Source organism: Columba livia, chromosome 5 (assembly GCF_036013475.1).
Source record: "Columba livia isolate bColLiv1 breed racing homer chromosome 5, bColLiv1.pat.W.v2, whole genome shotgun sequence".
Taxonomy (NCBI): Eukaryota; Metazoa; Chordata; class Aves; order Columbiformes; family Columbidae; genus Columba; species Columba livia.
Window position 1 is genome coordinate 7,989,342 of NC_088606.1, and position 27,845 is coordinate 8,017,186.

The window sequence follows — 27,845 nt, forward strand, 5'->3', positions numbered from 1 at the left end:
TCTCCGTTAATTTGATAAAACTAGAAAGTTTAATAAAACAATTTTGAAATCCAGTTACTTGTTAGTGTCTATCAGATCATTCGTTTTATGTTGCATTAAATATTTGGAGACATATTCATTACAGCTTATTAGTTTTAATTTGGTTAACTTTGTGGTTTCTGTTTCAAAATGGAATCAGTGTTTCGGATGAGAGAGAGAAGGAGAAGGGGAGTAAGAAGTATTTATGCTTCGGGGTTTCTTTTTTTGCAGTTTACTGTTTCATTCACTGAGATAAAAGGTTGTCCCAATGCCCACATTACATGTTAGAGTGGAAGAACTGATCCTGGAAACTAGATAACATTTGCTTTTCACACTTAGATAATAGAAAACAATATAAATTATCTTAGAATGTTTAAAACTGCTTTTAGGAAACAAAATAAATACTAGTGGAACTGGAGATCAGTTTAGCTACATAGTAGGAGATACCAGCATGTGTTAAATTGAATTAACTTGTCATGTTTAGTGGCATTCTGCTTTCTTTTAAATCTACTAAACTAAAAATGAAACTGAATTGTACTTTTGATGCAATGCTTCTTTATGTTAAAAATATACTAAATTTGTCCGAGTGAGGTGGCTTGAAATTAAAATCCCACCCGACTGATGACCAGAGCATTGACACATGCTGAATTTTTTCTGAGTAAAGATATGAAGTCAGTGCTTGGTCTGCTTTCTCATTTCCAACTGTGTTGCATCATTTATACATTATTCTCTTCTGTTTTGGAAATTAGCACTACAAACATCAATAACTTTTCATGTTTGGTGTATTCCAGGGTTGTAGTGATGGTCAAGTGTTTAGTGGACAGACTGGGCTTCATAGTTTTTTTTGTATAAGCATGAGAATTTGAGAGGAGCACTGTAATTCTTTTTGCTATGTAATTATTTTTGATTAATGCACTTTTATCAGTACAGAACCTTACTAGGGGTATTATTATATTGGTCTGACACTACATGTTGCAATCTATAAATAATAAATAATGTTAATGAAATTAAGAAATAAACATGGATAAATAATTTATTAACTAAATAGTGATCTTAATTCCTCCTCCCACACAAAGGATAAAGTATTTCAGTATAAGGAGCTTCAAACCAGAATAACTACTAAACTAGAAATCTTTTGCATCAATGCAGCATGAAGCTGTGCAATGTGCATATGCCAAAAAAACCCTATGTCTGCAGCACACAAAGAATTTACCATGATTTAACAGTTTCCTGGTGCTTGACTGACCATAAAAGTGAGCAGAGTTTAGTAAGAAAAGATGTCCCTTTGGGCTAAGAGCAAGGACTTTCTCACTCCCTGCACTTCATCTAGTCCATCATAACCTGGTACCTTAAATGTGTCACTCAGTTCTGTGCTCAGGCAATTACTTAACTTCAGACTAATGGAAAATTTTTCTCTTTACATAGAGAAATCATGACTCGCAGTGTACCATTTTTTGTTTTAATTTATTTCTGTGGAGTTTTGCAGAGTCACATGAAGTTCCACATACTTTATGGGGCTCAGAGCCTTTTATTGTCATAATAAAACTCTGCATTTACATTTAGAAATCCGCTATATATATTGATGCACTTCCGTATTCCCTTATTTTTTACATGAAAGTAATAGCTGCCAGCTGAGACATAAAGGTGTCATTCCAGGTTTCTTACAGCACGAATCCAAATGTGACCCTTTCCATGGTGTAACGCGATCAGCCTGTTTCACAGACTAGAACGGGGCAGCTGAAGTGAAGCACCCAGGGAGCTGCAGTGTCTTCTGGTTTGTTTTTTCAGGGGTTGCCTTTCTTCACTTGTTTTTAAATGAGAGAAAATTATTGACCAACATGCAAAAACTGAACCTACTCGTATTAACGCTTCTCCCTGCAAATGTAATTCCATTTCTGTGTTTTTAAGTGATTTATCAAGAGAAACATAAAAATAATTTTAATATTTTTGGGGAGGTGGTGCACCAAAACAAGAAAATCTTTGTAATCTCCCCTATTGTTCTCTCTTTACTCTGGCAGGTTAGTTTTGAAATCTTGCAGAGATCTCCTCAGTATGTGCTGAAAAGAAAAGCAGAAACTATCAACAGTGGCCTTCAAGCTATTGAAAAGATGTTGCAACAGAAGAGTGAAAACATTGCAAAAGCCAAAGAAGTTCAGAAGGTAATCTTCCCAAAAAATTTTGTGGGTGTTTTTTCGGTGAGTGTTTTTGTTGGATTTTTGGTTGTTCCTACAGAGTCTGTTTTAGCAGGAGTGTAAATTGGCCCTCCATTCATTCTATGTCTGTAGAAGTAGAAGCACAAGCATTTAGCTTATGAATGTTTCCCAATTCTTTCTCACAGGAAAATATGTGCTTTTTTCAACTGTGAATCACACCGGTAGCCTCAGAGTGTTCTGTTCTCATCATATCAGTTCTAAAATCTTTGCAATTCCACAGACCCACGTGAAGAACAAATAACTCTGCTGTTATCTTTGAGCCTGACCTTATATTTCATTTCCCCTCTCTCCACATGCAGCAAATCTGGGATATGCTGGACCTTTGGCATTACAAACTTAATGAACTAGATGCAGAAGTGCATGATATAGTGGAGCAGGATTCCTGCCACGCACAGGAGCTGATGGATATCTTAGTGACCCCCCATCAGCAGTACCAACAGGTCTCGCAACTCGCTGAGCGCAGAACTGCCATTTTAAACAAGGTACATGAAAATGTATATATTTTTTTTTTAAAGTTACATCTTATAAAACAAAACAAAACAAAAACAACCAACCAAACAAAAAAGCGCCACCAAAATAAAGGCTTTACGTAAAGTATCATCAAAGACTGTGAAATGAGTAAGGAGTCCAAAGCATGCTGCACGAGTGTTGGCTTCTCGTAGCTTTATTTCACCATACTAATTTAACTGACCTTGATGGAAGTGCATCTAGTTTTCTTTCAATCTCGTCCATAGATGCATATATCCTATACAGTGAACAGAAATGCATTTGTGCCTTTTGGTAAAATCCTGTCATTCCCTAGGCTGCCAACAAGATGGAAGAATATGATGAACTCTTGAAGAATGTGAAAGTTTGGATAGAAAACACCAACTGCTTGCTGAGAGCGGATGCTCAGCATGACTCTGCAAAAAGCTTACGCAAACATACTGGTGACCTTCAGGTAAGTGCTAATGCAGATATATGGTGTTGTTAGAACCACTCGGTCTGTACAGACAGAATTTTGCATTAAGTCTTACTGACGAAAAGAATTTACTGTTTTCAGTAAATCCTTAAAGTGAAAAATAGTTCTAGCTGACATTAAATATAGATACTTTTTGAGGCTGGACATATCTGTCTTGTCAAACTGCTGAACTGTAGTACCTCCGTCTTCCAAAAATCTGTGATTGTCTTCTGTTACCGTACTGTATGGCTATAATCACTTTTACTGCCTGAATATATTTGGTACTATCTGTATTGTGTGTTTTACCCAAAAAGGGTAAAATGGTATTTTGATGTCTGTGTGACAGGTGGAAACTTTGAAGTGAATTGCAGTTTGGCAGGCAGTTCTTACTGTGTCTGGTAATTCTGGTTGGTATTTTCAAGAATCAAACGTTTATAATATTACAGGAAAGATCAGGGCCAGGCAAGTGCCAAGACAATTTCTGGCAATTTCATATTTGAAATTTGAGTTTTCTATACAGCCACTTCTTGACTTATGCCAAGAGAGAAACATGATGCTCTGAACATGGATTTTTGTATTAAAACTAATAAGAGTTCTTTACAAGAATTAGCTGACTGTTGTGGACCGATATGTTACAGAGCATGTAGCCACAATGGGGAGATTGCGATTTCTAAAATCTTTGAATGTTTTTGTGACAAAAGCTTATTGTCTCCTGTGTTGGTGATTTGAAGTATTTTATGTGTTCTGGGCTGGGAAACTAGTGAAATTGGCAATGCACCTAAGGCTTGTATTAGTGCTGAGGCGTGCATTCGGTCCTTTCCTTTCTATACCACTGAGGCAAGTGGATCCCATGTATTTCTTGCAACTCTTACTGTTCTTCATAAAGACATTTGCTCTAATTAATCCAAAAGCTCATCCCATTAGCTGCAGGAGATGGGAAGAATCTTCCCATCATGCACAGCTGGCCAGGTATTTTCTGGAGCATTTTGTTACATCTGCGGTCTGCAGACTGGTGTGCAGAAAACCCTTTTCGGGTGTCTGATGTGTCCTGTTCATGTACTTGGGGTCAGCCTGACCACAACACGAGCTGGAGAGGAATCTCCTCCAGGATCTCATACTTTTCTTGTTTTTGGGGTTGGGACCTCTCTGAGTTTTCAGTTTTCCCCTCCATGCCTTTCGTCATGCTCATGTGGACCTATTTTGTCTAACTGATTCCTTAAATAATGGCATCAGCCTCCCAGTTTTCTGCCTGCAGGATGCAGCTGTTCGGTTCCCTTATGAGTGAAGTGTTTTAGTCTGAACTGAGCTTTTTGGAATATATGCAATGCTCAGTGCCATACAGGATATTAAAACTGATTCCTTCTGGTCCTCCATGAAACTTTCATGTTCACCATTGATAGATCAAACTAAGCTCATATTTTGTCTCCAGATGGCTTTGGAAGACTCAGAGCAAAAGCAAAATCTTCTACACAGTTTTTACTTGGAGCTGGAGGAGCTGACACCGGTCTTTGAAACAGATCATGTAATGCAACAGCTAAATGAAATAGATGATCAAGTGGCGACTTTACAGCATGAGATAGCAGAGATCCTTCCACAGATCCAGAATGTGGCTGATGTAAGTCTGGGTGATATAGAAGTGCCTTTTATCAGAGCTTCATCATACGTTACGCAATACAGCTTGTGTTGCCTGCGTAGAAAAAAGGTGTGTTGGTTTTAGTAGGTGTGCCAAGTGATGAAATTAGTTGTTTGGAAACAAACCATCAGAAGGTGTTTGGTCTCTAATTAAGCTATAAAGTTCAGGAGTATTGATGAAACTCCTTGTTTATGAGGAGAAATGCAAGGCTTGTTGGCAGACAAATGAACAGGGCTTATCTTGCTGGAGGGCAGGGCTGCTGTTCAGAGGCATCTGGACAAGCTGCAGAGATGGGCTGACAGAAGCATCTTGAAGTTCCGTAGAGGCAAATGCGAAGTCCTGCAGCCAGGAGGGAACATAACCAAACACTGATACAGACCGGGGGGCAACCAGATAGAAAGCAGCTTTGCCAAAAGGGCCGGTGGTTCCGGGGCACAGCAAGTTGACCATGGCACAGCAGCGTGGCCTGGCAACAGGAAGGCCAACAGCATCCTGGCCTGCCTGAGCAATAGTGGTGCTCTGCTCAGTATTACCTTGTTTCCCTGAAAATAAGACAGGGTCTTACGTTAATTTTTGCTGCAAAACTTACTTTTTTACAGGTGTAGCTGCCTGGACACTATTTAAATTGTCTTTTTTAATGAACTGTAACTAAGGCTTGTTTTTGGAGTAGGGCTTGTATTTCAAGCACCCTGAAAAATCATGTTAGGCCTTTTTTTTGGGGTAGGTCTTATTTTGGGGGAAACAGGGTAGGTTTTCCAGTGTAAGAAAGACAGAGACAAACCTGGGGTGAGTCCAGGAAGGCCTCTAAGGTGGTCAGGGAGCTGTAGCACAGAATGTAGGAGGAAAGGCTGGGAAATCCAGGTCAGTTCAGCCTGGAGAAGAAATGGTTTGGGGGTGGGAGCGTGGGTATAGCTCCTGTCTGCTGCTACATAATGGGACACTGTAGAAAAGATAGAGCCAGACTCTTCCTGAAGTGTGCAGAGGAAAGATTAGCAGTAACAGGCACAAATTATAACGAAGGAAATTCCGTCTATGTATTACGAAGGATTTTTTTAGGACATAGCTAAATTTCAACAGGATCAAGCCCCAAATTAACCTCCTGTGATGGGCACCAAACACCTCCAAAGGTCCTTTCCAACCTAATTTATTCTGTGACTCTCTCCATGAGAGTTCACAAGCAGCTGTATTGTATATGGATCCATTTTCCATTTGACATAGGACTTCTCATATAGGAAGCTGCAACAGTGTAATTAGACCTGTTTCCTATGCTGGTAGCTATCATCACTGGAAAGTTTCTTGTCACTACTGGTAATTTATAATGTGATTTTTTTTAAGGATTAGTTTCATATTCAGGGTTTAAAACAGACCAGGTGACCTTAGAGACTTAATTCCTCCAGAAGTTATGATGATACATCATTTACGATAACTAGTCTTTTGCTTGGTAACATCCATTAACATATCCTGCATATGCTACACTTGTTTTTCAGTATTATTAGTATTATTTCTTTTTAAATTTAAGTGAAAGGCAGAATTTCAAGCTGGCTTTGGTATTTGTACTATCTACAAACATGCTTTCTTCCCAAACTCTAGGAATTGGATGCTATTGAATCTCATGTGAAAGTGTTTGAGAAGGACATGGCCGAAATGAAGACAATCCTGTCATCAGAAGATCTGTTAGAATTTTCTCCTAAAGACCAACTGAAACATGGACAGGTCTGTGAAAACTGCTATATAGGCTTTTCCCCCTATATACTTATGCATAAATGAGCATAAATATGCTTTCAAAAGCACAAGGCTGGTTTGTGACTGCAACCCACCATGAATAAATTTTTAGTGTATGACTTGGAAATGTTACTGTCACACAAATTCTAACTCTTAGATCAAAGATTGAAAGTGTTATTTCAGTCATGATTTTGGCTACATGTTTCTGAAGTAGCAAGCAGTGCAATCCAAGAGGAACACATTGGTAGGGCAAAACACTTTGTGTAGAGGACCTGCTGTCTGTGTTGTATGTGTCTTGGGGGCTTACCTTGGACTGATCCTGTAGAACAGACATCTTTTAGTGGCTGGGTGTCTTCAGAGGCTCTTCTAGAGCATATCTTCTGCTTTAGTTTCATTTGAAAGGAATCCGGTTTGCATGGTCCAAGACAACTGCTCAGTTTAAACCCTAAGGTGAGGCTCTTGGGAGATCTCTTCAAAAAGCACAATCATGGTTTGAATGAAACCATTTGAAATTAAAGTACTGCTGAGAACATGCCCATAGAGAGCTCCACTATGGAACTTGTGTTGTCAGACATACCTGCCATATTCGAGTATCTCAATTCTTGGAAAGTTTATGGCTTGACTTTCAGAGACACTTACTGCAGATCATTGTACTTAGCATCAAAAGTAATCTGAAAGTCTGAAAATCAGGCCCTATTTTTCCAAAAATTGAGGCAAAATTTAGCATATGTTTCTGGAAATGTAGGCTAGAGTGACTTACCATAAAACCATTTCATCATGCAGGAACTTCACCGCAAAGATACCTTGGCCAGATGGTTTTCCGTTCTCTGCTTGAGCAAAGCATTATGGTATCTTTTCTTTCCTACCAAATACAGTCCACATTGTTAGGTGACTGAAATGCAAAAAGCATGGGTTCAGTTTCAGGATCTATATATATATATAGTATGCATATACATATATATATATATATATATATATCGAGAGAGAGAGAGAGAGAGTACCTATATATATATAGTTGTACCTCTCATAGCTCTGTTATCCAGAGAATGATTTTGTAATGGCCACATTCTATGGAAAAACTAAGTAATATTTGTTCTGGAAAATAACGTTCACTTACTTCCTGATTTTAAATTGAAGCCTGGATAGTACGCTAGTAACAAAAAAAATACTGAATGAATAGGAGAATAAGCATCTCTATTCCAATTGGTGCATTTTAAAATTAGATATTCTTGAGAGGGAATTCAGCAAGAATATTAGTAATGAAAAGGCCCAGAGGTGCTTTGTATGTATATTTTTTTTCTTCTGAAGTTCTCAGCTGGATGTGGCTTCAGAGGGATTTCATATTTCTTTAGGAGAACTGAAGTTAGGAGTCCATTTTTCCTTAGTTGATCACTGAGTCTTCCATAAGATATGTATTGTGGAATGAAACTGCACATTTCTGTTCATCCAAAACTGATAAAGGTGATTGTAAACTGCATCTGTTTGGGCCGTTGTGATATGGTCTTTGAGAGGAGAGCCATCTTCAGAGATTTCTCTTGACTTCCATCCCAGTACATCATTTCAGCCGTGTTGATAAGACCGTTCATAGGACCATCGTAAAATGCCTAGCTTTAACATAGGACATTTCATGACTGGTTTGCATCACAAAAAAGGAAAAGCAAAGTGAGCTAAAGTCACATCAAAGGGTTTGCACCAGTTTTTTAACTGTCTTTAGTGCTAAAAATGTGCTACTTTGAAATGACACACTTAGTAAACAGTGACCAATCTGATTGTGACCCTTTCTTTGTTGCTATGCAAACTTTATGTATGTATATGCAGAAAAAGCAAAATTGTAAATGTAAGTTATATCTTCCTCTTGCTTTAGACAGCCTCACCATGGATTTTCACTTATTTGTTCCATGATTAAAATATTCTTCTTTCTTAAATGAGAATCTCACCAAACAGAACCTGTGCACGTCATGACAGTAGTATACATTTTTGGGGTTCTTTTTTTGTACTCAGTATCACATCCATCATCTGTTCTTTATCCTAATAGGTTATACTTGACCACGTTGGTCCCATGCAGAAGACCATTGTTCGCATACAGTCCTACGAAGAATTACTTCAGCTACCAGGGGTGAAAACGCAACCTTTCTCCGTCTTCCAGAGAGCAAGACAACTCTTGAGAGAATTGAAGAAATTAGAAAAAATTACTAAGGAACAAAATGACCTACTGGAGGTATTTGATTTTTTTTTTTCTCTTTGCTATCACCTAAACTATCTTTATTTTATAACAATTTTGATCACTAGACAATATTGTTTTTACAGGTATATAGTATACCTACTTTGTCTTCTATGTTGTAAAGTTTTGGGGAATTCTTTTGGTTCTGTTTTTTTCCTGTGTAATTTGATGCCACAATGAGGCACACTGGATAGTCTTGAAATCCATTTCAGTTTTCCAATTTAATAAAAACTGACACCATGTGTTTTAGCATATTGGAGAAGAAATTAAGGCCTAAGTGTCTTGTACCCAGGTTTGCACAACTGGTGATTGAAGTCCAGTGTTATATGCAGATGCTCACATCGGCAACGTTCAAGTCCTTAAACTTATCTTGAACATGGATGTTCTTTGTTGAAAGCCATGAGATAGAAGTTGCTGGGAAGTCTGTTGCTGAAGATGATATTCTCAGATCAGTGAGCCAGGAAAGTGACCATTTTCTGCCAATGTCACTTGATTAATTAATTGTTTTGAGGCAGGCCAGCTCCTGCCCTCAGAAGGTCCCATGCAAGGATGTGTCTGCGTAAGTGAACATATGACAGGGGGCTTGGAGATGCTGTTGGCTGGACCAGGTTTGGAAACAGAAGTGATGTAACAGTATCGGCATGACCCACGGCCGCAGGAGAAGACAGTGCTGGGGGGGCCAGTGGGTGCAAACTCGTGGGCAGTAAGGGTTATGAATCAGCAATGCTGACTGCAAACCTGCAATAGTATCTCTGCAGCACTTCACTGAGCAATGTGGTTGTACCAGCTCAGGAAGGTTTTAATTCAGGGATATTTGCATCACGCTCCGTTGCCCAGGGTACATATACTTGGAGGCAATCTGGAGTTCAGTTATGCGTGTTCCCACGTCAGCAGAGATATGAGAATTCCCACGTGACCCATCTATTTCTCAGCAGGATGACACCAGCACCTGGAAAAATAGCGCAGTATCTTTGTTGATTTGATTTTCCAAACCAATGACAGTAAAGCAGAATTCTTTAAAACACGTAACTTCCTGCTTGGCATTTTCCGAGGACAAGCAGACACAAGTGGCAGCTAAAACACGGATGTCCATCTTTGATTTTCAGTTTGTGAAATTAAGGGCACCACATCAAAAGAAAACTCAAACCTGCTACATGACTAATGCAGACTTGGATTTCAGAAAGAAGGAATGACTATGAGAGGTCCATGTGACCCCTACAATCTTTTTTTTTAGTCCATACAATTTCTTATGTCTGAAAAATGGATGTAGTAAAAAAAACATACATTTTTCAGAGAGTTAACAGGTTAAATACTCAAGAATTTTCAAAACACTTTGAAAACATCAGAAACAGGCTTCTTTGCAATTATAAAGTGTTATCACGAGGCTTCTAACCGGTTTATATGGAGTATTAGGTCAAGGTTTAAATTTTTCTCCTTTTTGAAACAGCTGTAGCCTTTTTTTGCTCAGCATTTGCCTTTATCTTATAGACATCCAACAATCTGCTGAGTGAAATTTCTTTGTGAGAAAACAGATTGGAAAAATTGCAATTCTTGGCAGCTGGGACATCAAACTGTGCAAAAAAGATTTTGCAATCCTGTTGAATGGGTTGAAAGCAGCAGTAGGACAATACAAGTCTAGCACCAGCTAAGGCATAACAAAGGATAAAGCTGTTAAAGGATGCGTTTTGAGTGCTGCCTTAGAAAGGTAGTAAGGATCCTGTTAGACAGGAAAACTAATGGGAGGAAGGCTTCATGTACAAATATATACATAGTTATTTTTTCCTTGAGGGTTAGTTTTGAAATGTTAGTGTTTGGATGTGTTTGCTCCTGTTTTGCTATCAGTGATGCAATAGGATATCGTGCTACTAACTTGTATAATTAAGTTGCAGCGCAACACCTGAAAAAGTATAACAAAAAGAAAACCTGTAATAGGTAACAGAAATGCTTTGGGGCAGGATTTTAGGTGACTTAGATCTGTACGGAGTGTTGCCCTCTGTTTTTTATTATGGCCTGTCAAGTACCACACCTATCGCTGCCGAAATAACATCATCAGGAAGAGGAGCTGGAAGCCACAGCTGCTCCTACCGGTTTTCTGTGCAAGAGAGTGGCGGTATTTGCATATCTGATGAGTTACTGTGCTCATTTTTAGTAAGCTCTTCCATACCAAACACAATGCCTGCCTGCACGAGCGCTACGGGCAGGTGGGCCTTTTCTTCTAGCATTACCACAATATGAAAAGTAAGGAGCAGATGTTAAGCAGGAAATAACTTGAAAGAGAGGCAACGCTTCTTGGAAGAGATTCAGTCCCACATATACGGCATAATTTATGTTATATTAGGAAAAGGATAAAATGAGATTTATTTTTATTTGGACCCTCAGTGGAAAGCAGCAAGTAGATGAGTTATTTTCAGGCAAGTGGCTCTATTCACATATTGGCCTGTGACAAAATAAATTAGAGTCTACATAAAAAATATTAATATTCTTTAGTTAGTCAAGGAAATAGAGGTATTATGATGCATTTTGCCTATTAATAAACCCTCCTCTTCATGTGGAAATGAAGGTATGGGTAAGAGAATCTCCCTTTTAGTTTCTCATTAAAACTGAACAGAAGACCTACTAGTTTTTCCTCTGATTCTTCAGCTACAGCAGTAAGTTTACAGGCCACAATTAAATATCTTCCTCTCCAATTTGGCCTTTTTTTTTTTTTTGTAATGTGGGGAAAATAGGTTTTTCTTCCTTTTAAAACCTGTTAGAAAAAAATAATCATTTAGAACCTTATTAGTTTGCATTTCATGGTGAGGGAGTGCTACTGTGAAGAAGTGACTGAAGACATGGCGCTGTTACTGTTCATCGCAGGAGAAACTCTGCTCTGAAAGGCAGAGTCTGTGCACATTTTGCAGAGAGATTTTTCAGCCTGTCAGGCTGTTCAGATGCTGCTGTCGGCAGAGTAAGTTCAAGCCTGTTGACAATAGGCTGCATTTTCTTTGTCACCTTTTGCAGACACCTGAGGAATAATCCTTTGATATTCTTTGGTTCTCAGCTCACAGGTCAGAAAATACAGAGCCACTAAACGTTCTGCAAACTGAATGTTTTCACAAAATATTCTGATTTGTAGATGTATCAATTTCTTAAATACCTGAGACATCGTGAAAGGCTGTGGCTGACAAACATAAGCAATGTGTGTGGGGAGATTGCTGATTTCTGCATGGGATGGGGGGTTGATGACATTTTGCTCTTACTGTCAAATGAGTAGAAGTGAATTTGGCTGTTTATAACACATAATATGTTTTCCTGCAAGTCATGTAAGAAGAGGAGGCTCACACAAAGTGGAAATACTTACCATTTTTATAGGAAGTATTCAAATTGTCAGGTACTGTGGTTGGCTTATACTCTGAGCTGCAGTGTCTGCCTGGCGTACAGCACAGTTCAGTTTTGCTCAGTGCAGAACTAGCTAGTAGTAAAGACCTGAGCACCAATAAAAACCAGGTAGGCTTTCTAACTTGATATGAAACCCTGTAATCTCTTTTTTTTTTTCCCAACCAATTCTTAATTGTAGTGAATGTGTTTGAACATGCTGCATTTTCATTTTACAGCCCGATTCATAGCCCTATTCTAGAGTAAGCACGGATGTGCTCCCAGGCACAACACTGCACCGTACTTTGACTTACGGATAGAGCAGTTTGTTTGTCTTTAGCAAGTGAGTAATAAACTTAACGAAGATAGGGTTGTGCAAAGTTAGTCAAACAAACACAGTTTCTCTTACATTTAACTACAGCTGCAAAAGAGGCTTCAGTACTCTTCAGTACAAGTTTGTTGCATTACTGATTAGTTTGTTTCTGTACTACTTCAAAATTATTCATGAGGATTACTATTTCACAGGAAGCTGTAAAGAAAACAGAAGAATGTGAGCAAGAAATTGAAAAGTTGAAACAATTCTTAAAGAACCACTTGGTTGAAATATCACATGAAGATCAACCACTGGCTGAGAAGGCTCATTGTCCAGAGGTGGGTTTCATTGTTTTCTCTCTCACATCTGTTACTTGTGCTGGCTAACACTGATCATGATGATGCAGAACGCTGGGAAATAGCAGTGTGTTTCCCCTCCCCGCCACAGCCAAGCAGGCAACTGAATGCCACAGTGTGACTATGCATACGTAAGTTGATATATACCAAGAGATATTAGAATTAATATCAGCTTGCCAGCTGGGTATATCTTTCATAATATACTACTTATTGACTTGGATGTGTCATTCGTGCCTATATCAAATTCTAAGGGCAATTTAGAGTGCTCCTTTCATGGCAGCTGACAGTTTTCTCGTGAGAAAATAGGCAGCACTGATAGCTCAGCATCTTGCTAATGCTGCTGAGGGAACAGCTTGGGATAGTGCCTAAGGGGAGAACTGAGTCCATTTCTGATCACTGACCATGCAGTGGTACTTTTGGTGATTCTGGTTAAGATTAGATTCTTTAGACTCCTTTCCTCGTCCTCACTGCCACACTGTGTTTTCATCAACTGATAAACGTGTGTTGCTTTTCTCCCTGCAGTCAGCTGCTTTCTGTAATGGATGAATTGATTATTTAATGGAAAATAAGTTGTGTTTTAAGAACAGCACTCCAAAAGTCAAGAAATTACTAATTAAGTGTAATAACTGTTTGTAAAGTGCCTCTGAAACGCTCAGCTTTTTGCACGCAGTCACAATAAAATTAATACACATACATTGTACTTGCCTAATAACTATAATCACTTAGTAGGTTCCTAAGTACATAGCTGCTCTGCTTTCAGGTGGTTGGATGTTGGTGGCTTGATGCTAGTACTAAGCATGACTCATTTCCTGATTCTTACTTGTTTTTGTCTTCGAATGCAGGGCTTTCTGTTTAAAAGCTCTTTTTTTTTGGAAGAAAACCTGTTTCACAATTGTAGCATTTCAAGAATAGAAGTGGGCAATGGAGTTGCCCATCTTATTGAGGGGCTTCGGATGAACTGATGTTAATAAAGATTTGGTTTCTGAGGAGGTTTTTGGCTGGTAACTGGTAAACATACGCTGTAAAGTCTCATCCTGCAATGAAAGAAATAGAAATACTGTTCTTAGTGGACATTTATAAAAATATGCCACAGGTGACTTTTTCTTTCCTCTACCTTTGGAAGATTTTACCTTGTGTTTTTGAGTATACAAAAGGAAAAAAAACACCTTATCTGAGCAGAATTCCCATGTTCTTTGAAAATTCACTGGGGTTCCTACCTCCACCTTCCCTGTCATGCAGCCACACTACTGTTATTAATAGAAGAAGCTGTAGTAAAGACAGGACCAGCAGTCTCACTGCTTTCATCTGTCACAGGTTATTACTTGCATGGCGTTATTCACACCATGATAGAGCATGGTGTGTAATCAATACTGTTATTATTTCAAGCCTAGCATCAAATCTTGCTCTGATGTACTGAACCTAGTGTGCAATGGGATATTTAGCCACGTTTCAGTTTTATGAGCAAGCAACAATGCTTCAAAGAGCTTTAGGACTTTCAGTAATGAAGTGAGTGGTGCATTTTATTCCCCACCCTGTCTTACTCTGTTACTTGTGCTTCCTTTGCTCACCTGGAGACTGGGTGGTAAGAAAAGGCACTAGCAGAAAGCTCTAAGGGCAGAGCACTGGCTAGAACAATGCCATGGCCAGGGAGACCAAAACAGATTTATTTTCCCCTTTGTTAGTGCAGAGTTACTTGGGTTATTTTTTAATCCCTACAGAACATTAAATATTTTCCTTATACTTTCACAGAATCACAGAATGGTTGGGGTTGGAAGGGACCTCTGGAGATCATCTAGTCTAACCCACCTGCTAAAGCAGGTTCACCAGAGCAGATATCACAGGAATGTGTCCAAGCAGGTCTTGAATGTCTCCAGAGAAGGAGACTCCACAGCCTCTCTGGGCAGCCTGTTCCAGGGCTCTGGCACCTCAAAGTAAAGAAGTTTCTCCTCATATTCAGATGGAACCTCCTGTGCTTCAGTCTGTGCCCATTGCCCCTCATCCTGTCACTGGGCACCACTGAAAGGAGTCTGGTCCCATCCTCTTGACACCCACCCTTGAGATATTTATAAACATTGATTAGATTTCCTCTCAACTTCCCTTCTCTGGGCTGAACAAACCCAGTACTCTGTTGGGGGCCATTTCTCCCTATATAACATTCAAAGACATGGGATAATTTTGTCCTTTGCCATGTCACTAAAACCCGCTGAATGGTTTGTGTTTCATTCTTTTAGGCCAGAATCAGCAAAGACTCAACCCTGAGCTGCCCTCATTGCTTTCTTTGCCCTCATCAAGGCTATCCCAACTGTTTCATGTCAGGTTTCCAGAGAAGGCTGTTGGAAGCGACATCACCTACTGTGACACACAGAGTGATGTCACCCAGCTGCATTCCATCTGTTCCAAAGGAAACTAGTATTCCCATGGCTATGTAGGACCTAGTCAGAGTTAGTTATCCAGCCTTTCCCATTTCCTTCCAGACTACCAACTTCTGCGTTACAGGTGGCAAGTGCTGTCTTGAGCTGAATCTGCTGCTGCTGTTTTGCATATATCTGGACATCTCCTGCAGTGGCAATGGGCAACTGTCCCAATGCCCAGAAAAAGGAAAAAAGTCAAATACCCCCAGTCCCAGTAAGATGTGCTGCTGGTATGGTCTGTTACATTCCTGTTTGGTTAAGTAAAAAAATAGATGTTTACAGATGTTATTGCTCCTTAGGGAGACATGGAAGCTGTAAAAGAAGAAATTATAAAGCTGTGCCAAAGAAAGGAAGATATCCTTACCGGGATGAAGAATTCAATGGCTGAGCTTCACCAGCGCTTACAACAAGAAGTGCCTGAATCAGGAGATGAACCCACAGCTTCTGTATTGGAATACAGTGACTTGATTGGGACTGATGTTTCTGGTCAGCAGGTAAGTGGAGCATCACGTTGTGATCACTGAGAGCTGAAGAGGGAAGGTAAATAACCTTTCTTCCTCTAGGAGGAGTGGCGTGTGAGAGAGGAGCACCCCTGCAGCTGTGAATCAATACTGCTTCTCCTCCCCTTTGTGCTTCTGAGTGGTCCCAGAGGGACTGAGTGTGATGCGTGCCTAAGAGAAGGCAGGAGAGAAGTTTGCCTCTGCTTATTTTTAGCAGAAGTGGATCCAACATGAAGTTTGCACCAAGCAATCAACAGCAAAATTCTCAATCTGTAGTGTTGTTGATAATGAGTTTTTCTGGGATTTTCAGTAAATTGTTGTCATGGAGCAAAATGAAATTTATTGCAATTATAGCTGTGATATTGAAATACTACAGCATAAAGAAAAGTCCCAGTTTTCGGAGGTGCTTAGTACCTGCAGCTTTCAGTTACTTTAATGTAGGGTGGCAGATGTTCAGTGCTTCTCCCAAAGTGGACCACAAGTGGTAACTTTCTTTTGGTTTACAAGCAGTAGAGTCGTTTACTGTTGTTGTCATGTATAATTGGGTTGTCTCTCTGTGTGTATTTTTGTAGTTGAAAAAAAGAGGGATTATGTCTCTTCTGCCTTCCTTAGATGAAGAATCAGAAGACTCTTCATTCCGCAGCAAGGTGAGTTCAGTATATCTTATGTACACAGCTGTTTATGTAAGATAAAAGATTTTGCTACAGGCCAAATTATGAAAAATGTGTAAATCCAAAATACTTCAGAACAAATTGAAGTATCTATTATCACTGTAGGATACTAATTGAAGAAATTGCACTGGAGCCAGCCTACCAATATTACTAAACCAGTATTACACAGCACCTCATTCTGTGATCCTGCTTGTAGAGTAACACCTGCTTCATGGAAGTGTTAGTAGAAAAGCATGAGCCTAAATGCCAAAGTTTACATGTGGGGTTTGGGTTCAGTCAGACTTAGGCAGCCTCTGAAATGCGAAAACTTTAAAGAAACAACCAAAATTATTCGTGTGTTTGAGCTTAGGGAAAAAAGGGCATGATCAGACTATTGGGAATGAAGTTAAAATAGGATAGATTCTGGGAGAAGGGGACAAACGTGGAGACACAGCTCAGCGGATTGCTCTGAATCTGGGGAGTGTGAGTTCCCAGGTGAGCTGCAGGGGAGGATTATTTCATAACAAAGTTAATAGCTTTTGGAAAAAGAGGAAAAAAAAATCCATGAAACTTTCTGCACACTGTACTGCAACCTACAGATCGAACAAGATGAATGAAATCAGGAATGTGCAGAAGTGCTGGTGAGCACAGCTTGCCCAGTGGGTCACAGGCTGCCTGGACTGGTGGTGACCAGCTGCTGTCATCTTCATCTCCTGGGAGGGATGGTGGCCTCAGCCAAGTTTTGAAGAATTTCCGTTTCTCTGAAGTCCTTGCTATGGATATTAATTACCCTTTTTGCTACATCATTGCAACAATAATCAAAAGGAAGTGTGGCAAAGAGGCGGTAGAGTATTGGAGGGGTTGCCTTAGGCTAGGCAAGGATGAAACTCCATGGCTAGATAGTGTGAAGGAGTCCAAACGTCTTGGCTACAGGTGAGGTCTTAGTACTCTGATCAAAGCACTTCAGTTTCGAGGTTTCTGATTCTTCACCTTCATTGGTGCAGTTTTCTTTACATACAGGACTTTTTAGGGGACAAGACTGGAGAAAGATGATTTTTTTTTTTCCTGTTGTTTTTTTATGTTTTTAAATAGTGTAAAAAAAATTGGGATACTCTGAGGTTGGTAGAGAAAACTATCAATGTCATCCAGCTGCTATTCATCTTGCAGCAGAGCTATACAGCCAGGGAAAAGGTGAGATTTGGAAAACGCAATATAGATAAACAAGGCAGAAGGAGAGCAAAGTAGTTCACAGTCCTTTGCATTGCCTGAAGGAATATCTGAGCTTCTGTTCACAAGCTAATGCTGAGCTGTTGCTGCTTTCAAAGGGAAGTGCAGCCACAGAGCAAGATGTGAGCTTCTGGCCTTCAGAAAGAGATGATGAAAGGCACAAGGAAGACAGTACAGCCTCCTGGTCTTCTGGTACCTTGTCAGATGGCATTGTTCAGGTAATGGAATCAGATTTATCTCCACGAAGATGGGAACTCATCTTTGTGGAAAAGGTCTGCAGAAGTCCTAGGTATTGCTGAAGTCTGCAAAGCAAGATTACTATAGAAATGCAAGACATGACAGTCTTATTCAGATCCTCCATCTTCCATATCATACTTGCCATTTAAAATCTCTTTTCCTGTTACACATACTGGTTGGACTCGGTGAGATTAAGTGTCTTTTCAAGCCAAGATTATTCTGTGATTCTATATTAATTTTTTTCTAGCCTGACAAAAACCCTATAGATAGAAATTCACATTTGGTAGCAGCAGTTTATTTCACTAATTGCTGGAATGGCTGTAAAATGTGCATTTTGTTGGGGGATGATTTGTGGAAGAGCTTCTCTTGGTACATGAGAAGATCAGCATCTAAGACACTCAATCAGCTACAATTTTGGTGGCATTCTGCTCTCTTCATGGTGTCTCAATAATGTTGTGATAGCTCAATTGTTAGTTTCTATATAACAATGTTACAGGTGTAAGAGAACTTCTCTCTGTGAATACTCTCGGGCCAGGACCGTTATAGGTTGAGTGGCTGCTGCTCTTTGAGGCTTCTCTAGCCTGGTAAGGCAATAATGATACAAATACTTCCACTGTTGCCTCTCTCTCTACAGGATGTGGATGAAATAATGCAATCACACATTAAATGTGATGAGGAAACACCTTTGCAGACTTTGCAGAGCTCTGAAGGCCCTTGCACGGGTGATGGCAGTCAGGCTACGGTGAGTTTGAAGGCCTGAGGTAGGCTCAACCAGCCTACCTTCTAACCTACCTCATGGGCAGAGGTCCCATTCCATTATGGTTATTCTACTGGAGTTCATTGCAATGTTTATGATAGGGTAGGATACCTACAACCCTTTGTGGGCCTCTTCATATTGCTGCTTTGGGTGATAATAAATACATTTTTATTTGCTCATTGGAAAGGCAATTTGCAAGGGAAAAAAATAGTATTTTCAGGAAATAAGATGCTGGTATTCATGCAGGCATGAATGGAGGGGTTCAAGTGATATAAACATACATCAACTATGGGATTTTTGAGTGGCAGTTAAAGGAGAAATTAAGGAGATTGACACTCCTATGTGTTGATGCTTTGTGGAAGGTATGCACAGGCTAAGGGAGGAGTGGGCAGCAGTCTGTAGGTTATATACAAAAGAGTGTATGGAGACCTGGATGCTCTGGGAAGGTCAGGAGCAGCAGACTGGGAGCAGAGCAGCCTCAGCTCTTCCTGGGTTTAGAACATGGAAGAACAGAAGCTGTTGCTGCCTGGGGCAGGAGCAGGCCCCCAGGTCACTTTGTCTCTCATTCGCCCTGACTCCCTCCATCATGCTTAACCTTTAATTCATAGTTTAAAAAACCATAACAAACTATTAAAACCCCAGCCAGCAGCACAAGATATTCTACATTGGTATTAAAAAGTAGCCTCTTGTGAATGTATTATAGATGATGTAATTGTATGTGTGACCTCTCTGTGTTTTTTCTCTCTGCTGTGCTGTGCTGTGCTGCTGTTGGTCTCTGCATGTGCAGGACATGTCTAAGCTGCCTTTGTGGCTCCGGGAGATGGAGTCACTGCAGTAGCCAAGCAGAGCGAGCAGTTCAGCTGAGCTTACACTTCTTATCTGTGTTAGGCTGAGCCAAACTCCTGGCTGCACTGAGTAAAACTCCATTGAGTCCAATAGGGATTTAGACACCTGTATTCAAGAGACTTAACCTCCAGCTGAACTTTTTGGGTTTCCAGGAGCCTTACAAGACATCAATACGCCCTCGTGGCACCTCTGTGCATCACCACTGTATTTTGTCAGTGTCTTGCCTTCAGGGACACCCAGAGCCTGTTGGGCACAGTGATACAAAAGTTCAGTGGAGCAGTTTCGTGAGCCAGACATGGTGGTTCTGTGCTCTGTGGAGAGCGAGCGGTCAGGCTGTGAGCCAGGGTCGTCCTTTGCTCAGCTAGACAGGTTTTTTTAGAGAAGGCCTTCTTTCTCAGACTATAGCAGACAGCTGTTTTGCTTGCAACGTCTTTTCCACTTCAGTATTTAGCTACTCTGTGACATTTCCATATGCTACACAGCTCCCTGTAGTGAGTGAATTTTGTTGTTTGTTTGTTTTTGTTAAATGGTTTGTTTACAAGATCAATTACTATTTGGAGATGGGAAGACATTTCTTTTTGTAAATGTTAAATCTATTTATTTTCCCTAGAGATGTGTATATGTGTAGAGATTTATGCAGTCAATTATATTTATGTTCTCCATTTAGAGATTAATTGCATGCTAAAATTAAATAATTCCACCTCAGTGATTGCTACATGATACCATTTCCTCTCTCTGGCACGTTGTCCCTCCCGTGCAAACACACCTGCTTCCAAATTCAGTTATAGCAGCCTAAAACACAATTTAGGATTCAGAAAAAAAAAAAAAAATTGAGTTACTGGGCAAGGAAGAAAAGACAAGTTATAGTTGTAGGTAACTCCCTTCTGAGGGAAACAAAGCCCAATATGCTGGACAGACCCTCCTCTTAGGCAGGTCTGCTGCCTCACTGGGGGCCAGGTTAAGGACATCACCAGGAAACTTCCCAGCCTGGTACGGCCCTCAGACTGTTACCCATTACTGATATTCCATGTCGGTGGTGATGAAGCCACAGTGTGTAGTCCACAGGCAATCAAAGGAGACTTTCGGGCCTTGGGACTCTTAGGGAATCTGGAGCACAAGTAATTTTTTTCTTCTGTCCTTCCAGTTGCAGGAAGTGACATAGGAAGGAGCAGATGAGGGGTGACCTCATTAATGTTTACAAATATATAAAGGGTGAGTGTCAGGAGGATGGAGCCAGGCTCTTCTCGGTGACAACCAATTATAGGATAAGGAGCAATGGGTGCAATCTGGAACACAAAAGTTTCCACTGAAATTTGAGAAGAAACTTCTTTTCAGTGCGGGTGACAGAGCCTGGCCCAGGCTGCCCAGGGAGCTTGTGGAGTCTCCTTCTCTGCAGACATTCCAACCCACCTGGACACCTTCCTTCCACCAGGGTTGTTCAGCCTGGAGAAGAGAAGGTTCCGGGGAGACCTTATTGTAGCCTTTCCATACTTAAAAAGGGCCTATAAGGAAGGTGGGGAGAGACATTTTAGCAGGGCTTGTTGTGACAGGACAAGGGGTAATAGTTTTAAGCTAAAAGAGGGTAAATTTAGGCGAGCTGTAAGGAAGAAGTTTTTCACTATGAGAGTGGTGAAACACTGGCCCAGGTTGCCCAGAGAGGTGGTAGATGTCCCATTCCTGGACACATTCGTGGCCAGGCTGGACAGGGCTCTGAGCAACCTGATCTGGGTGAAGATATCCCTGCTCATGGCAGGGGTTGGACTGGGTGAGCTTAGAAGATCTTTCCCAACCCAAACCATTCTATGATTCTTCTGTGATTCCACTGTCTGACAATTGAGCCATGGTAACTGTTCCATTCCGTGGCATCGCTCTTGGCACACAAATGCATGATGGACACATGAATACCTGTGCAGACAACACAGGTTTGTTTTATTCCACTGATTTGGCTACGTATCAGATTTTCTATTTCTGTACAGGAAGGGGATAAAGTTTACTGCAGTAACAATGTCTAACTGGGGTGGGGCAGAGCATGCCATAAGTGTAATCTGAATGCTTGTGTACACATAAGTGTGTGACGAAAGGGAGTCATACGTAGTATTCTTCGTGTGTAACGTTTTATTATTTAAATGAATGAACTAAAACAGGCTTAGAACTAGAGCGGGAAATTTCAGGTGAAGTAACTTGTATTTTTATGTTTCTTCAGTCACATATACATCAACAGACATATTTAGACTGTTCTGGAATCTGTATACTCAGAATTACTCTCTGTGTTTAATGGCACTGTCCCATACTATCTCAGAGGCAAACAAGATCAGTAATGATTAATGAAAGACGTTGATAGCTGAAATAATGCTTTTTTGCTCTCTGATTTTCTTCCGAATCTCATTTTAACTTGGTGCTTGCACACTGCCACTGACCGTCTTGAATACCTGAATGTGTGCTCTAGAGCCGTGGGAATCTACAGGTGGTTTTGTTCTTGTGGTGTTTTGCTTGATGTACTTTCTAAGTACCAGTATTTGCATGTGTGGAGGTATATACACACCTGTACAGCCTTCCAAACAACTGCTGATATTTCCAAGTACTTTAGTCTTCTTATTACGGAAGTGTGTGATATTGCTTCTTAAAGCAGGGCAAACAAGACATACACTGTTTTTTTTTCTGTGTGACCTACAGCCTGAATAAAGCATATTTGACTGTTGGAAGTAAACATGCAAGTAGTTTATAAGCGTTGCCCAACAGCCTGCTTTGCAGCTTTAAACTACATGGCTTTTGCATCTAAGTCGCACAGAAAAACATCTCTCCTCAGGGGAGCACTGGTTACCCGTGAGTCATCCCGCTTCCTGTGCGCTCAGGTAAACCTGTGCAAGGGCAGATCCCATCCCTGCCTGGAAACCTGTTACACCAGATCCCGGATCTCCTGCCTGCCGACTTTCCCTTTCTTTTTCGCTTTTCCTTTTTTTTTTTTTATTTTCAATCTGGGAACACGGTGGCCGAGTGGTGTGAGTGTGCAAGTTAAACATTTCCCACTGGAAAGGGGAGGGGAAAGAAAGAAAGAAAGAAGAAAACCAGATAGATAACCATGTTTCTTTCATGTGCTTTGCTTCAGAGCGACACGCCGCCTCCTGTCCCCAACGCCACCTGGGGCTCTCGAGAGAAAGCAGAGGACGCGGTGGATGGCAGTAGGCCTGAGCCAGAAACGATCCTCCAGGTGTGCCAGGCCCAAGTTGCTGAGCTGGAACAATGGCTAGACAAAACTAAAGTGTCCCTAGGGTCAGACCACCGGACCCCTAAAATGCAGCAGATGGTGGAACTACAGCTTGCTGATTACCAGGTAAGATGGAGCGGTCAGTTTGCTGCTGCCATCCAAACAAATTGCCCTTCCCTGGGGTGTGTGTCTGCAGAAAAGCTGTGCTTACTGCTTCTTGGCTTAACTGACTTCATTACACTGTGCAGAAAACAGGTAACCACTTGGCCTCAGTTTCAGGTGCAGCTTTCCAAGGGTTTAGTTAAAATACCTGGTTTTAGAGTTGAGAACTTTATGCATCTGGGGGATTTAGGTGGAACTCTTGAGTATTTTTAAAGCTTTGTTTTTCTCTGGATTATTTTGAGAAACATGGCTCAGTATAGTTTGAATCCTCTATTAAAAGACAATTTTTCATTGGTCTCGATAATGATAGATCAGCTAGAAAAAAAAGGGGGTTTGAGGTTGGTTGGTTTGTTTGTTTTTGTCTTTAGCCATTTTCACTTCCTATTTTTGTCAGAGTCATTTAAAAGACTGGTGTAAGATAGCTTCCAAGCTGGTAAATTCTTGCAATAAGCTGACAGTATAGGTAGAAAGATGGGGGCTTTTCCCCTTCCCTCTGTGAGCAGTGACGATATTTGGACCTCCTGTCATATTTCTAGGGCAGCCTCTTGCCCTGGATGGCAGTGGAAGGAAACGAGTGGGTGGTACCTGTTGGTGAAAATGGGTGGAGAAAAACAGGGCTGGCATGAGAAGCTGGGGTGGGAGGGAGTTCTGGCACACAGCTTGTTTCTGTGGTATGCAGATTAAAAGAAAACCTGCAGGCGTGATGCTTTGAAGCTCCCCGCAGTGTCAGTCTGGTGGACCAGTTTCCTTCAAGCACTGAGTCTACCTAAAGCAATGAACTTCACTCATCGTAAAGGAGCCAATACCAGAATGTCCCCATTTTAAAATAAATACTAGGAGACATTTCCAGCTGTTTTGTTGTTGTTGGGTGGGTTTTTTTAATAGGAACTGAGTGCGTGCCAAGAAGTGCCTCTGGGTTTAGGCTGTGATTCTGCTGAGGGCTCGGGCGCTGAACTCTGTGGTAATTAGGAACCTGATTGCACCCAAGTAGCTGGCTGTGTCTGGATCCCATTCGAGGTTTGTGTCAGCATAGGCTTTGACAGAGCAGTTCCGAGCAGTAAAAACAAGCAGCCTTCAGGCAGCTGTAAGCGCTGCTGAATTCCTGTCGGCTTTTAGCAGTTTGGTTCCACGTTTAGAAGTGAACTTGGTGGCAAGGAAGGCTTTTCTAACCTAGTGAAGATCTACACAGAAAAATACACATAGCATGAAGCAGAAGCAGTCTCTGGAGATGGACGTATGATGTAAAGCAGTTAGTTTATTGCAGTTAATTACTTTGCAGCTGTGCCGTGGTACCTGTCTCCACACTCGCCTTAAAAACATGAGTTTAAAGTAATGCAGAGATGCGCTTTGATTCACAGCAGTTTGAATCTAAAACCAGATGTCAACAGTTTACAATGGCCTGGCTGACACATGGTAACGTTACTATGTTTTGGTAATTCAGCATCATTTCTCCCAAAGGGTGATGTGGTTAATCTGTGCACTGCCTCCTCCTCATTGCAGTGTGTTGTCATCTTGGTTGCATCTAAATGGAGTCTTATCATTTCTGCTTTCCTCTTTTATTACTCCATATCTGAGTTAATAAAACTTCTTGCAGAGGCCGTTATTTGAAACAGTTTTAAGACTAAGTTTGTATAAAATTTATTTAATCGTTCGGAATAAAAAGCAACTATATTGGAGAAAATCTAGGGAGTTTGCAGCTGTTTCTCTTTTTGCTTGTATATTTCTGTTCTTTTCAGACTGGGAAAGTGTGAGCCTTGGCTTCAAAATGTTATCAGGGAAGGAGAGTTGTGCTTCTATGAATGACTAATTGACTGCTGTCCCTTCTAGGTGATGTTGTCAGAGATCGAACAGAAGGTCCTTTCTTTACTGGAAGATTGTGGACATAGTGCAGACTACCAACAACAGACAGAGGCTCTTTCCTTGAAGTTGAATGAAGTGAAGTGCAATTTGGAAAAAGTTCAGACAATGCTCCAAGACACATACCATGAGGAGCAGGTAAAGTATATGGATGCTGTGCAGACCAATAATGAGGGAGTCATGGTGCTTTAATGTGCTGTAGCTGCAGACGAACAGTTACAGCTCACCATGTGAAGCAAGGAAGGGAGAAAAGTCAATCAGAAATGTCAGTCTTGCTATTATTCTACTTTATAGTGCTGTGTTCATAGTTTGTGTCAAGTAGTGGATTTTTAATGAGTCTCTGAACAACATCTTTTCTGTTTTAAGTGCTCAGTGACAGAGGTCAAGATTTTGCAAGGAGTACAGGAAAAAGATAAAAAGTTTTGTTTTGTTTTAAATACCTTTAAAGTTCCATGATATTTCTCTGTGACAGTATCACAGCAAAGAGACCTTTAAGCAGTAAATTTCTCTTTGAAGAATACATAAATGGCAAGGGCAGTGACTGCCAGCTCTCCTGCACCGCAGCTGCACACTCTTTGCTGAGTTTCCCAATGGCTGAGGCAGTAACCCCCAGCTTCAAAGCTAATATTCACTCTGCTGTACAAGGGACCAGAGAAGCGCACCTGATGTGTTTGTGTAAAAGCAGCCACAGTCTCTCCAGTTCTGTAAAAGCACAGTGTAAAAGGGAGCTTGCATGGCCCAGGAGAGAATTAGCGTTGGTAAAGGCTCGTGTTGAAATATCTCTATGAGCACAGGCAGATAGAAAATCCAGCTGCATGACCAAATTTATTAGCATAAATTTCACATCCCTATAATTTGGTCAAACAATAAGAATGGAGGGTTAGCATCAATTAATCTGCTAATGGGAAAAGCAAAGCAAGCCTTGTCCCTGTCAGGGAGAGAAATGTGAGGACTTCAGCAGCAGGTTAGAATGCATCAGACTTTCAGGAAATTGTACTAGACAGAAACCTTTGCAAGAGTAGCAACTGTGTTTCCTGCACAGCTGATTGTGTGGATGGTAATCTGAGAGAGCTCCACTTTTGCCATTTCCCCAAACTGTGCCTGCGGGTTCTGCCCTCTTGTCCCGTCTGGAAGCCTTCCCACAATGGGTCTTCCTTTACAGATTCACAACAGGGAGAGGATCGACCCAGAGCCCTTTGACATCCTACACTCAGACGGCTCCAGCACATCCCAGGCTGCTCTTGCTGAACAGCCGCACGTGTGGCACAATGGTTTCCAGCACCCACAGGTAATTCTCCTACTGCCCAGGAGCCCGACTGCTCCGCATCCCCTGTGGGTGTGGGGGACAGCTGCATTTATCACCCACTGCTGCTTTTGCTGTGGGATCAATTCTGTCAAGCCTAGGTTTCAGACACTCTTCTCCTGCAGGAGTTTGTCAGGATGGAAAAAGACCTCACCCCTAAAATTCCAGGTCCAAAAGATTTAGTAATTCTACAAAGCTGGATGGTACCCTTCACTTGCCTTGTATCGTAATGATTCAGATGGCATCACCCATCCCTCCAATCTCCTGTCTTTGAAGCATTGATGTATTATGAAATCTGAATCCATATATTGACAGATTTTGAAGATGAATTTGAAGCTAAAGCTTTGTGAATGTTTTCCCATGGGCTAATTCACAATGACTTTAAGGTTGTCGTTAACACAATTAAAAAAAAATCCTGTGATGTTCTGTGCTCTGTAAACTACTTTTGTTTTGCTAATTGAAAACTAGCTTTTGCCCTTTTCATGCTGTTAGAAAAGAGTTAGAGAAAATGATCCAGCCTGAGCCACTAAAATTACTCACTTTTCACTTGCAACTCACTCTCTTTTTAACTAAAGGAACTCAACCTCATATTTGAGCAAGTCCTGATTTTCCCTTGCCTTTTTCTCTGTATAAGGATGACAGTTGATGGCCTTTGGATTTCCATATGTGCATAATTTGTTTCTGACTGATGGCTTTGCTTTTAAAACTTTAGCTCAGGAAAAAATCTGTCCCATAAAAACATACATTTTCACAAATGCTTTGTTTGGTAAACTCATGGTTACATATAAACTGCATTTTATTCTGATAGATGTGTGCTTAATTTCTTTGCTAAATGAATTAATGTAAAATGTGATTGGAAAAGCACAATCATCATTTCAGATTAATACAGTGCACACGACTGATTTTACTGTTCACGCTGTTCTCTGTACACAGGATATGAAAGCAAAAACAGCTGAGCAGAAAAGCCTCATTGACTTCATTGAGTCGTGCGTGGAAAAAATGCAGCCACAGTTTGAGGACAGCATGACTCAGAAATTGGAATTAAGGTACAAAATACATCACCGAATCTGGTAACTGATTTTTGTAAAACTGCCTAAATCTGCTGAAATTTTGCAGTGGCAGCGTTGGTTCTGTGCAGGGGTGTGTGCCTTTAGAAGAAAAATTATAGAAGCTGGGAGATTTCTTAAACAATCCAGAGAAATGGAGTTTCATTTATGTGACAACCTCTTTGATACTGGGCTGAGTCCAGTGTTTAGAGTCAGTCTTGATATCAGGCAGGACTGACACCTGCCACAAACTAAAGCAAACTCATCCAGAGGCAAGTTTGGTATCTCTGTTCACAGCCTCTGCTGTGCAAATGCGCAGAGATACCCAGCCAGGTTTAAAGGCTTTGAAGAGGGGTCATTTGGAACCAAGACATGCTCCAGGACTGTGCTCCCCATATTGTCATTTCAGAGACAGAGGCTGCCAGCAGGCCCCTAGGGAGTTTCATGGGAAAAGAAAAGCCCAAAGAAATGTATCAAACTTGGATTAAAGATATTGCACTTGGCTTCACTCTGGTTTGGGGGCAGGAGCAATAGAAACTAATCTTATAAAACAAGTCTTGCAAATGTAATTATTCATATTCTGCTTCAGTATTTTCCATTCTAACAATATTTTCTCAATACAGCGATGGAGAATCTGATCCAAAGAGTGAACAGGCTAATCCCACTTCATCTCCAAAGGACCGAACGGGTAATAAATGGCAATTTTTACAACAAGAGCTATCATCAAAGATGAAGTCTCCTCTCTGCCAGCTTGTGGAACCTCAGGTCTGTTTAGGTTCAGTGAAACGCTTTCTGCAGGGGGTTGTTTGTGGTAATGATTGCAATTGGTGTATCTTCCTGCATCATGTCTTTTCATCAGATAACTGAAATCTGT

General features: G+C 40.8%; 1 protein-coding gene across 11 annotated transcripts in view; it reads left to right on the forward strand.

The window, feature by feature from the left end:
- The window catches only part of SYNE2 (spectrin repeat containing nuclear envelope protein 2), a 197,853-nt gene that overhangs the window by 97,024 nt on the left and 72,984 nt on the right, over nt 1–27,845 (forward strand). For 10 of the 11 annotated variants that reach the window (XR_010473239.1, XM_065065861.1, XM_065065855.1 and 7 more), the window contains 16 exons: nt 2,037–2,177; nt 2,531–2,713; nt 3,034–3,171; nt 4,601–4,786; nt 6,395–6,517; nt 8,562–8,744; nt 12,627–12,752; nt 15,481–15,675; nt 16,254–16,328; nt 17,657–17,776; nt 18,430–18,537; nt 22,505–22,729; nt 24,593–24,760; nt 25,785–25,910; nt 26,859–26,971; nt 27,595–27,736. Coding sequence is in view for 10 of the 11 variants with exons in the window: in XM_065065861.1 (XP_064921933.1) it covers nt 2,037–2,177; nt 2,531–2,713; nt 3,034–3,171; nt 4,601–4,786; nt 6,395–6,517; nt 8,562–8,744; nt 12,627–12,752; nt 15,481–15,675; nt 16,254–16,328; nt 17,657–17,776; nt 18,430–18,537; nt 22,505–22,729; nt 24,593–24,760; nt 25,785–25,910; nt 26,859–26,971; nt 27,595–27,736 (2,352 nt within the window). In the remaining variant the exon portion in view is untranslated. The remainder of the gene's footprint in view (nt 1–2,036; nt 2,178–2,530; nt 2,714–3,033; nt 3,172–4,600; nt 4,787–6,394; nt 6,518–8,561; nt 8,745–12,626; nt 12,753–15,480; nt 15,676–16,253; nt 16,329–17,656; nt 17,777–18,429; nt 18,538–22,504; nt 22,730–24,592; nt 24,761–25,784; nt 25,911–26,858; nt 26,972–27,594; nt 27,737–27,845) is intronic. The other variant, XM_065065864.1, reaches the window with a different exon arrangement.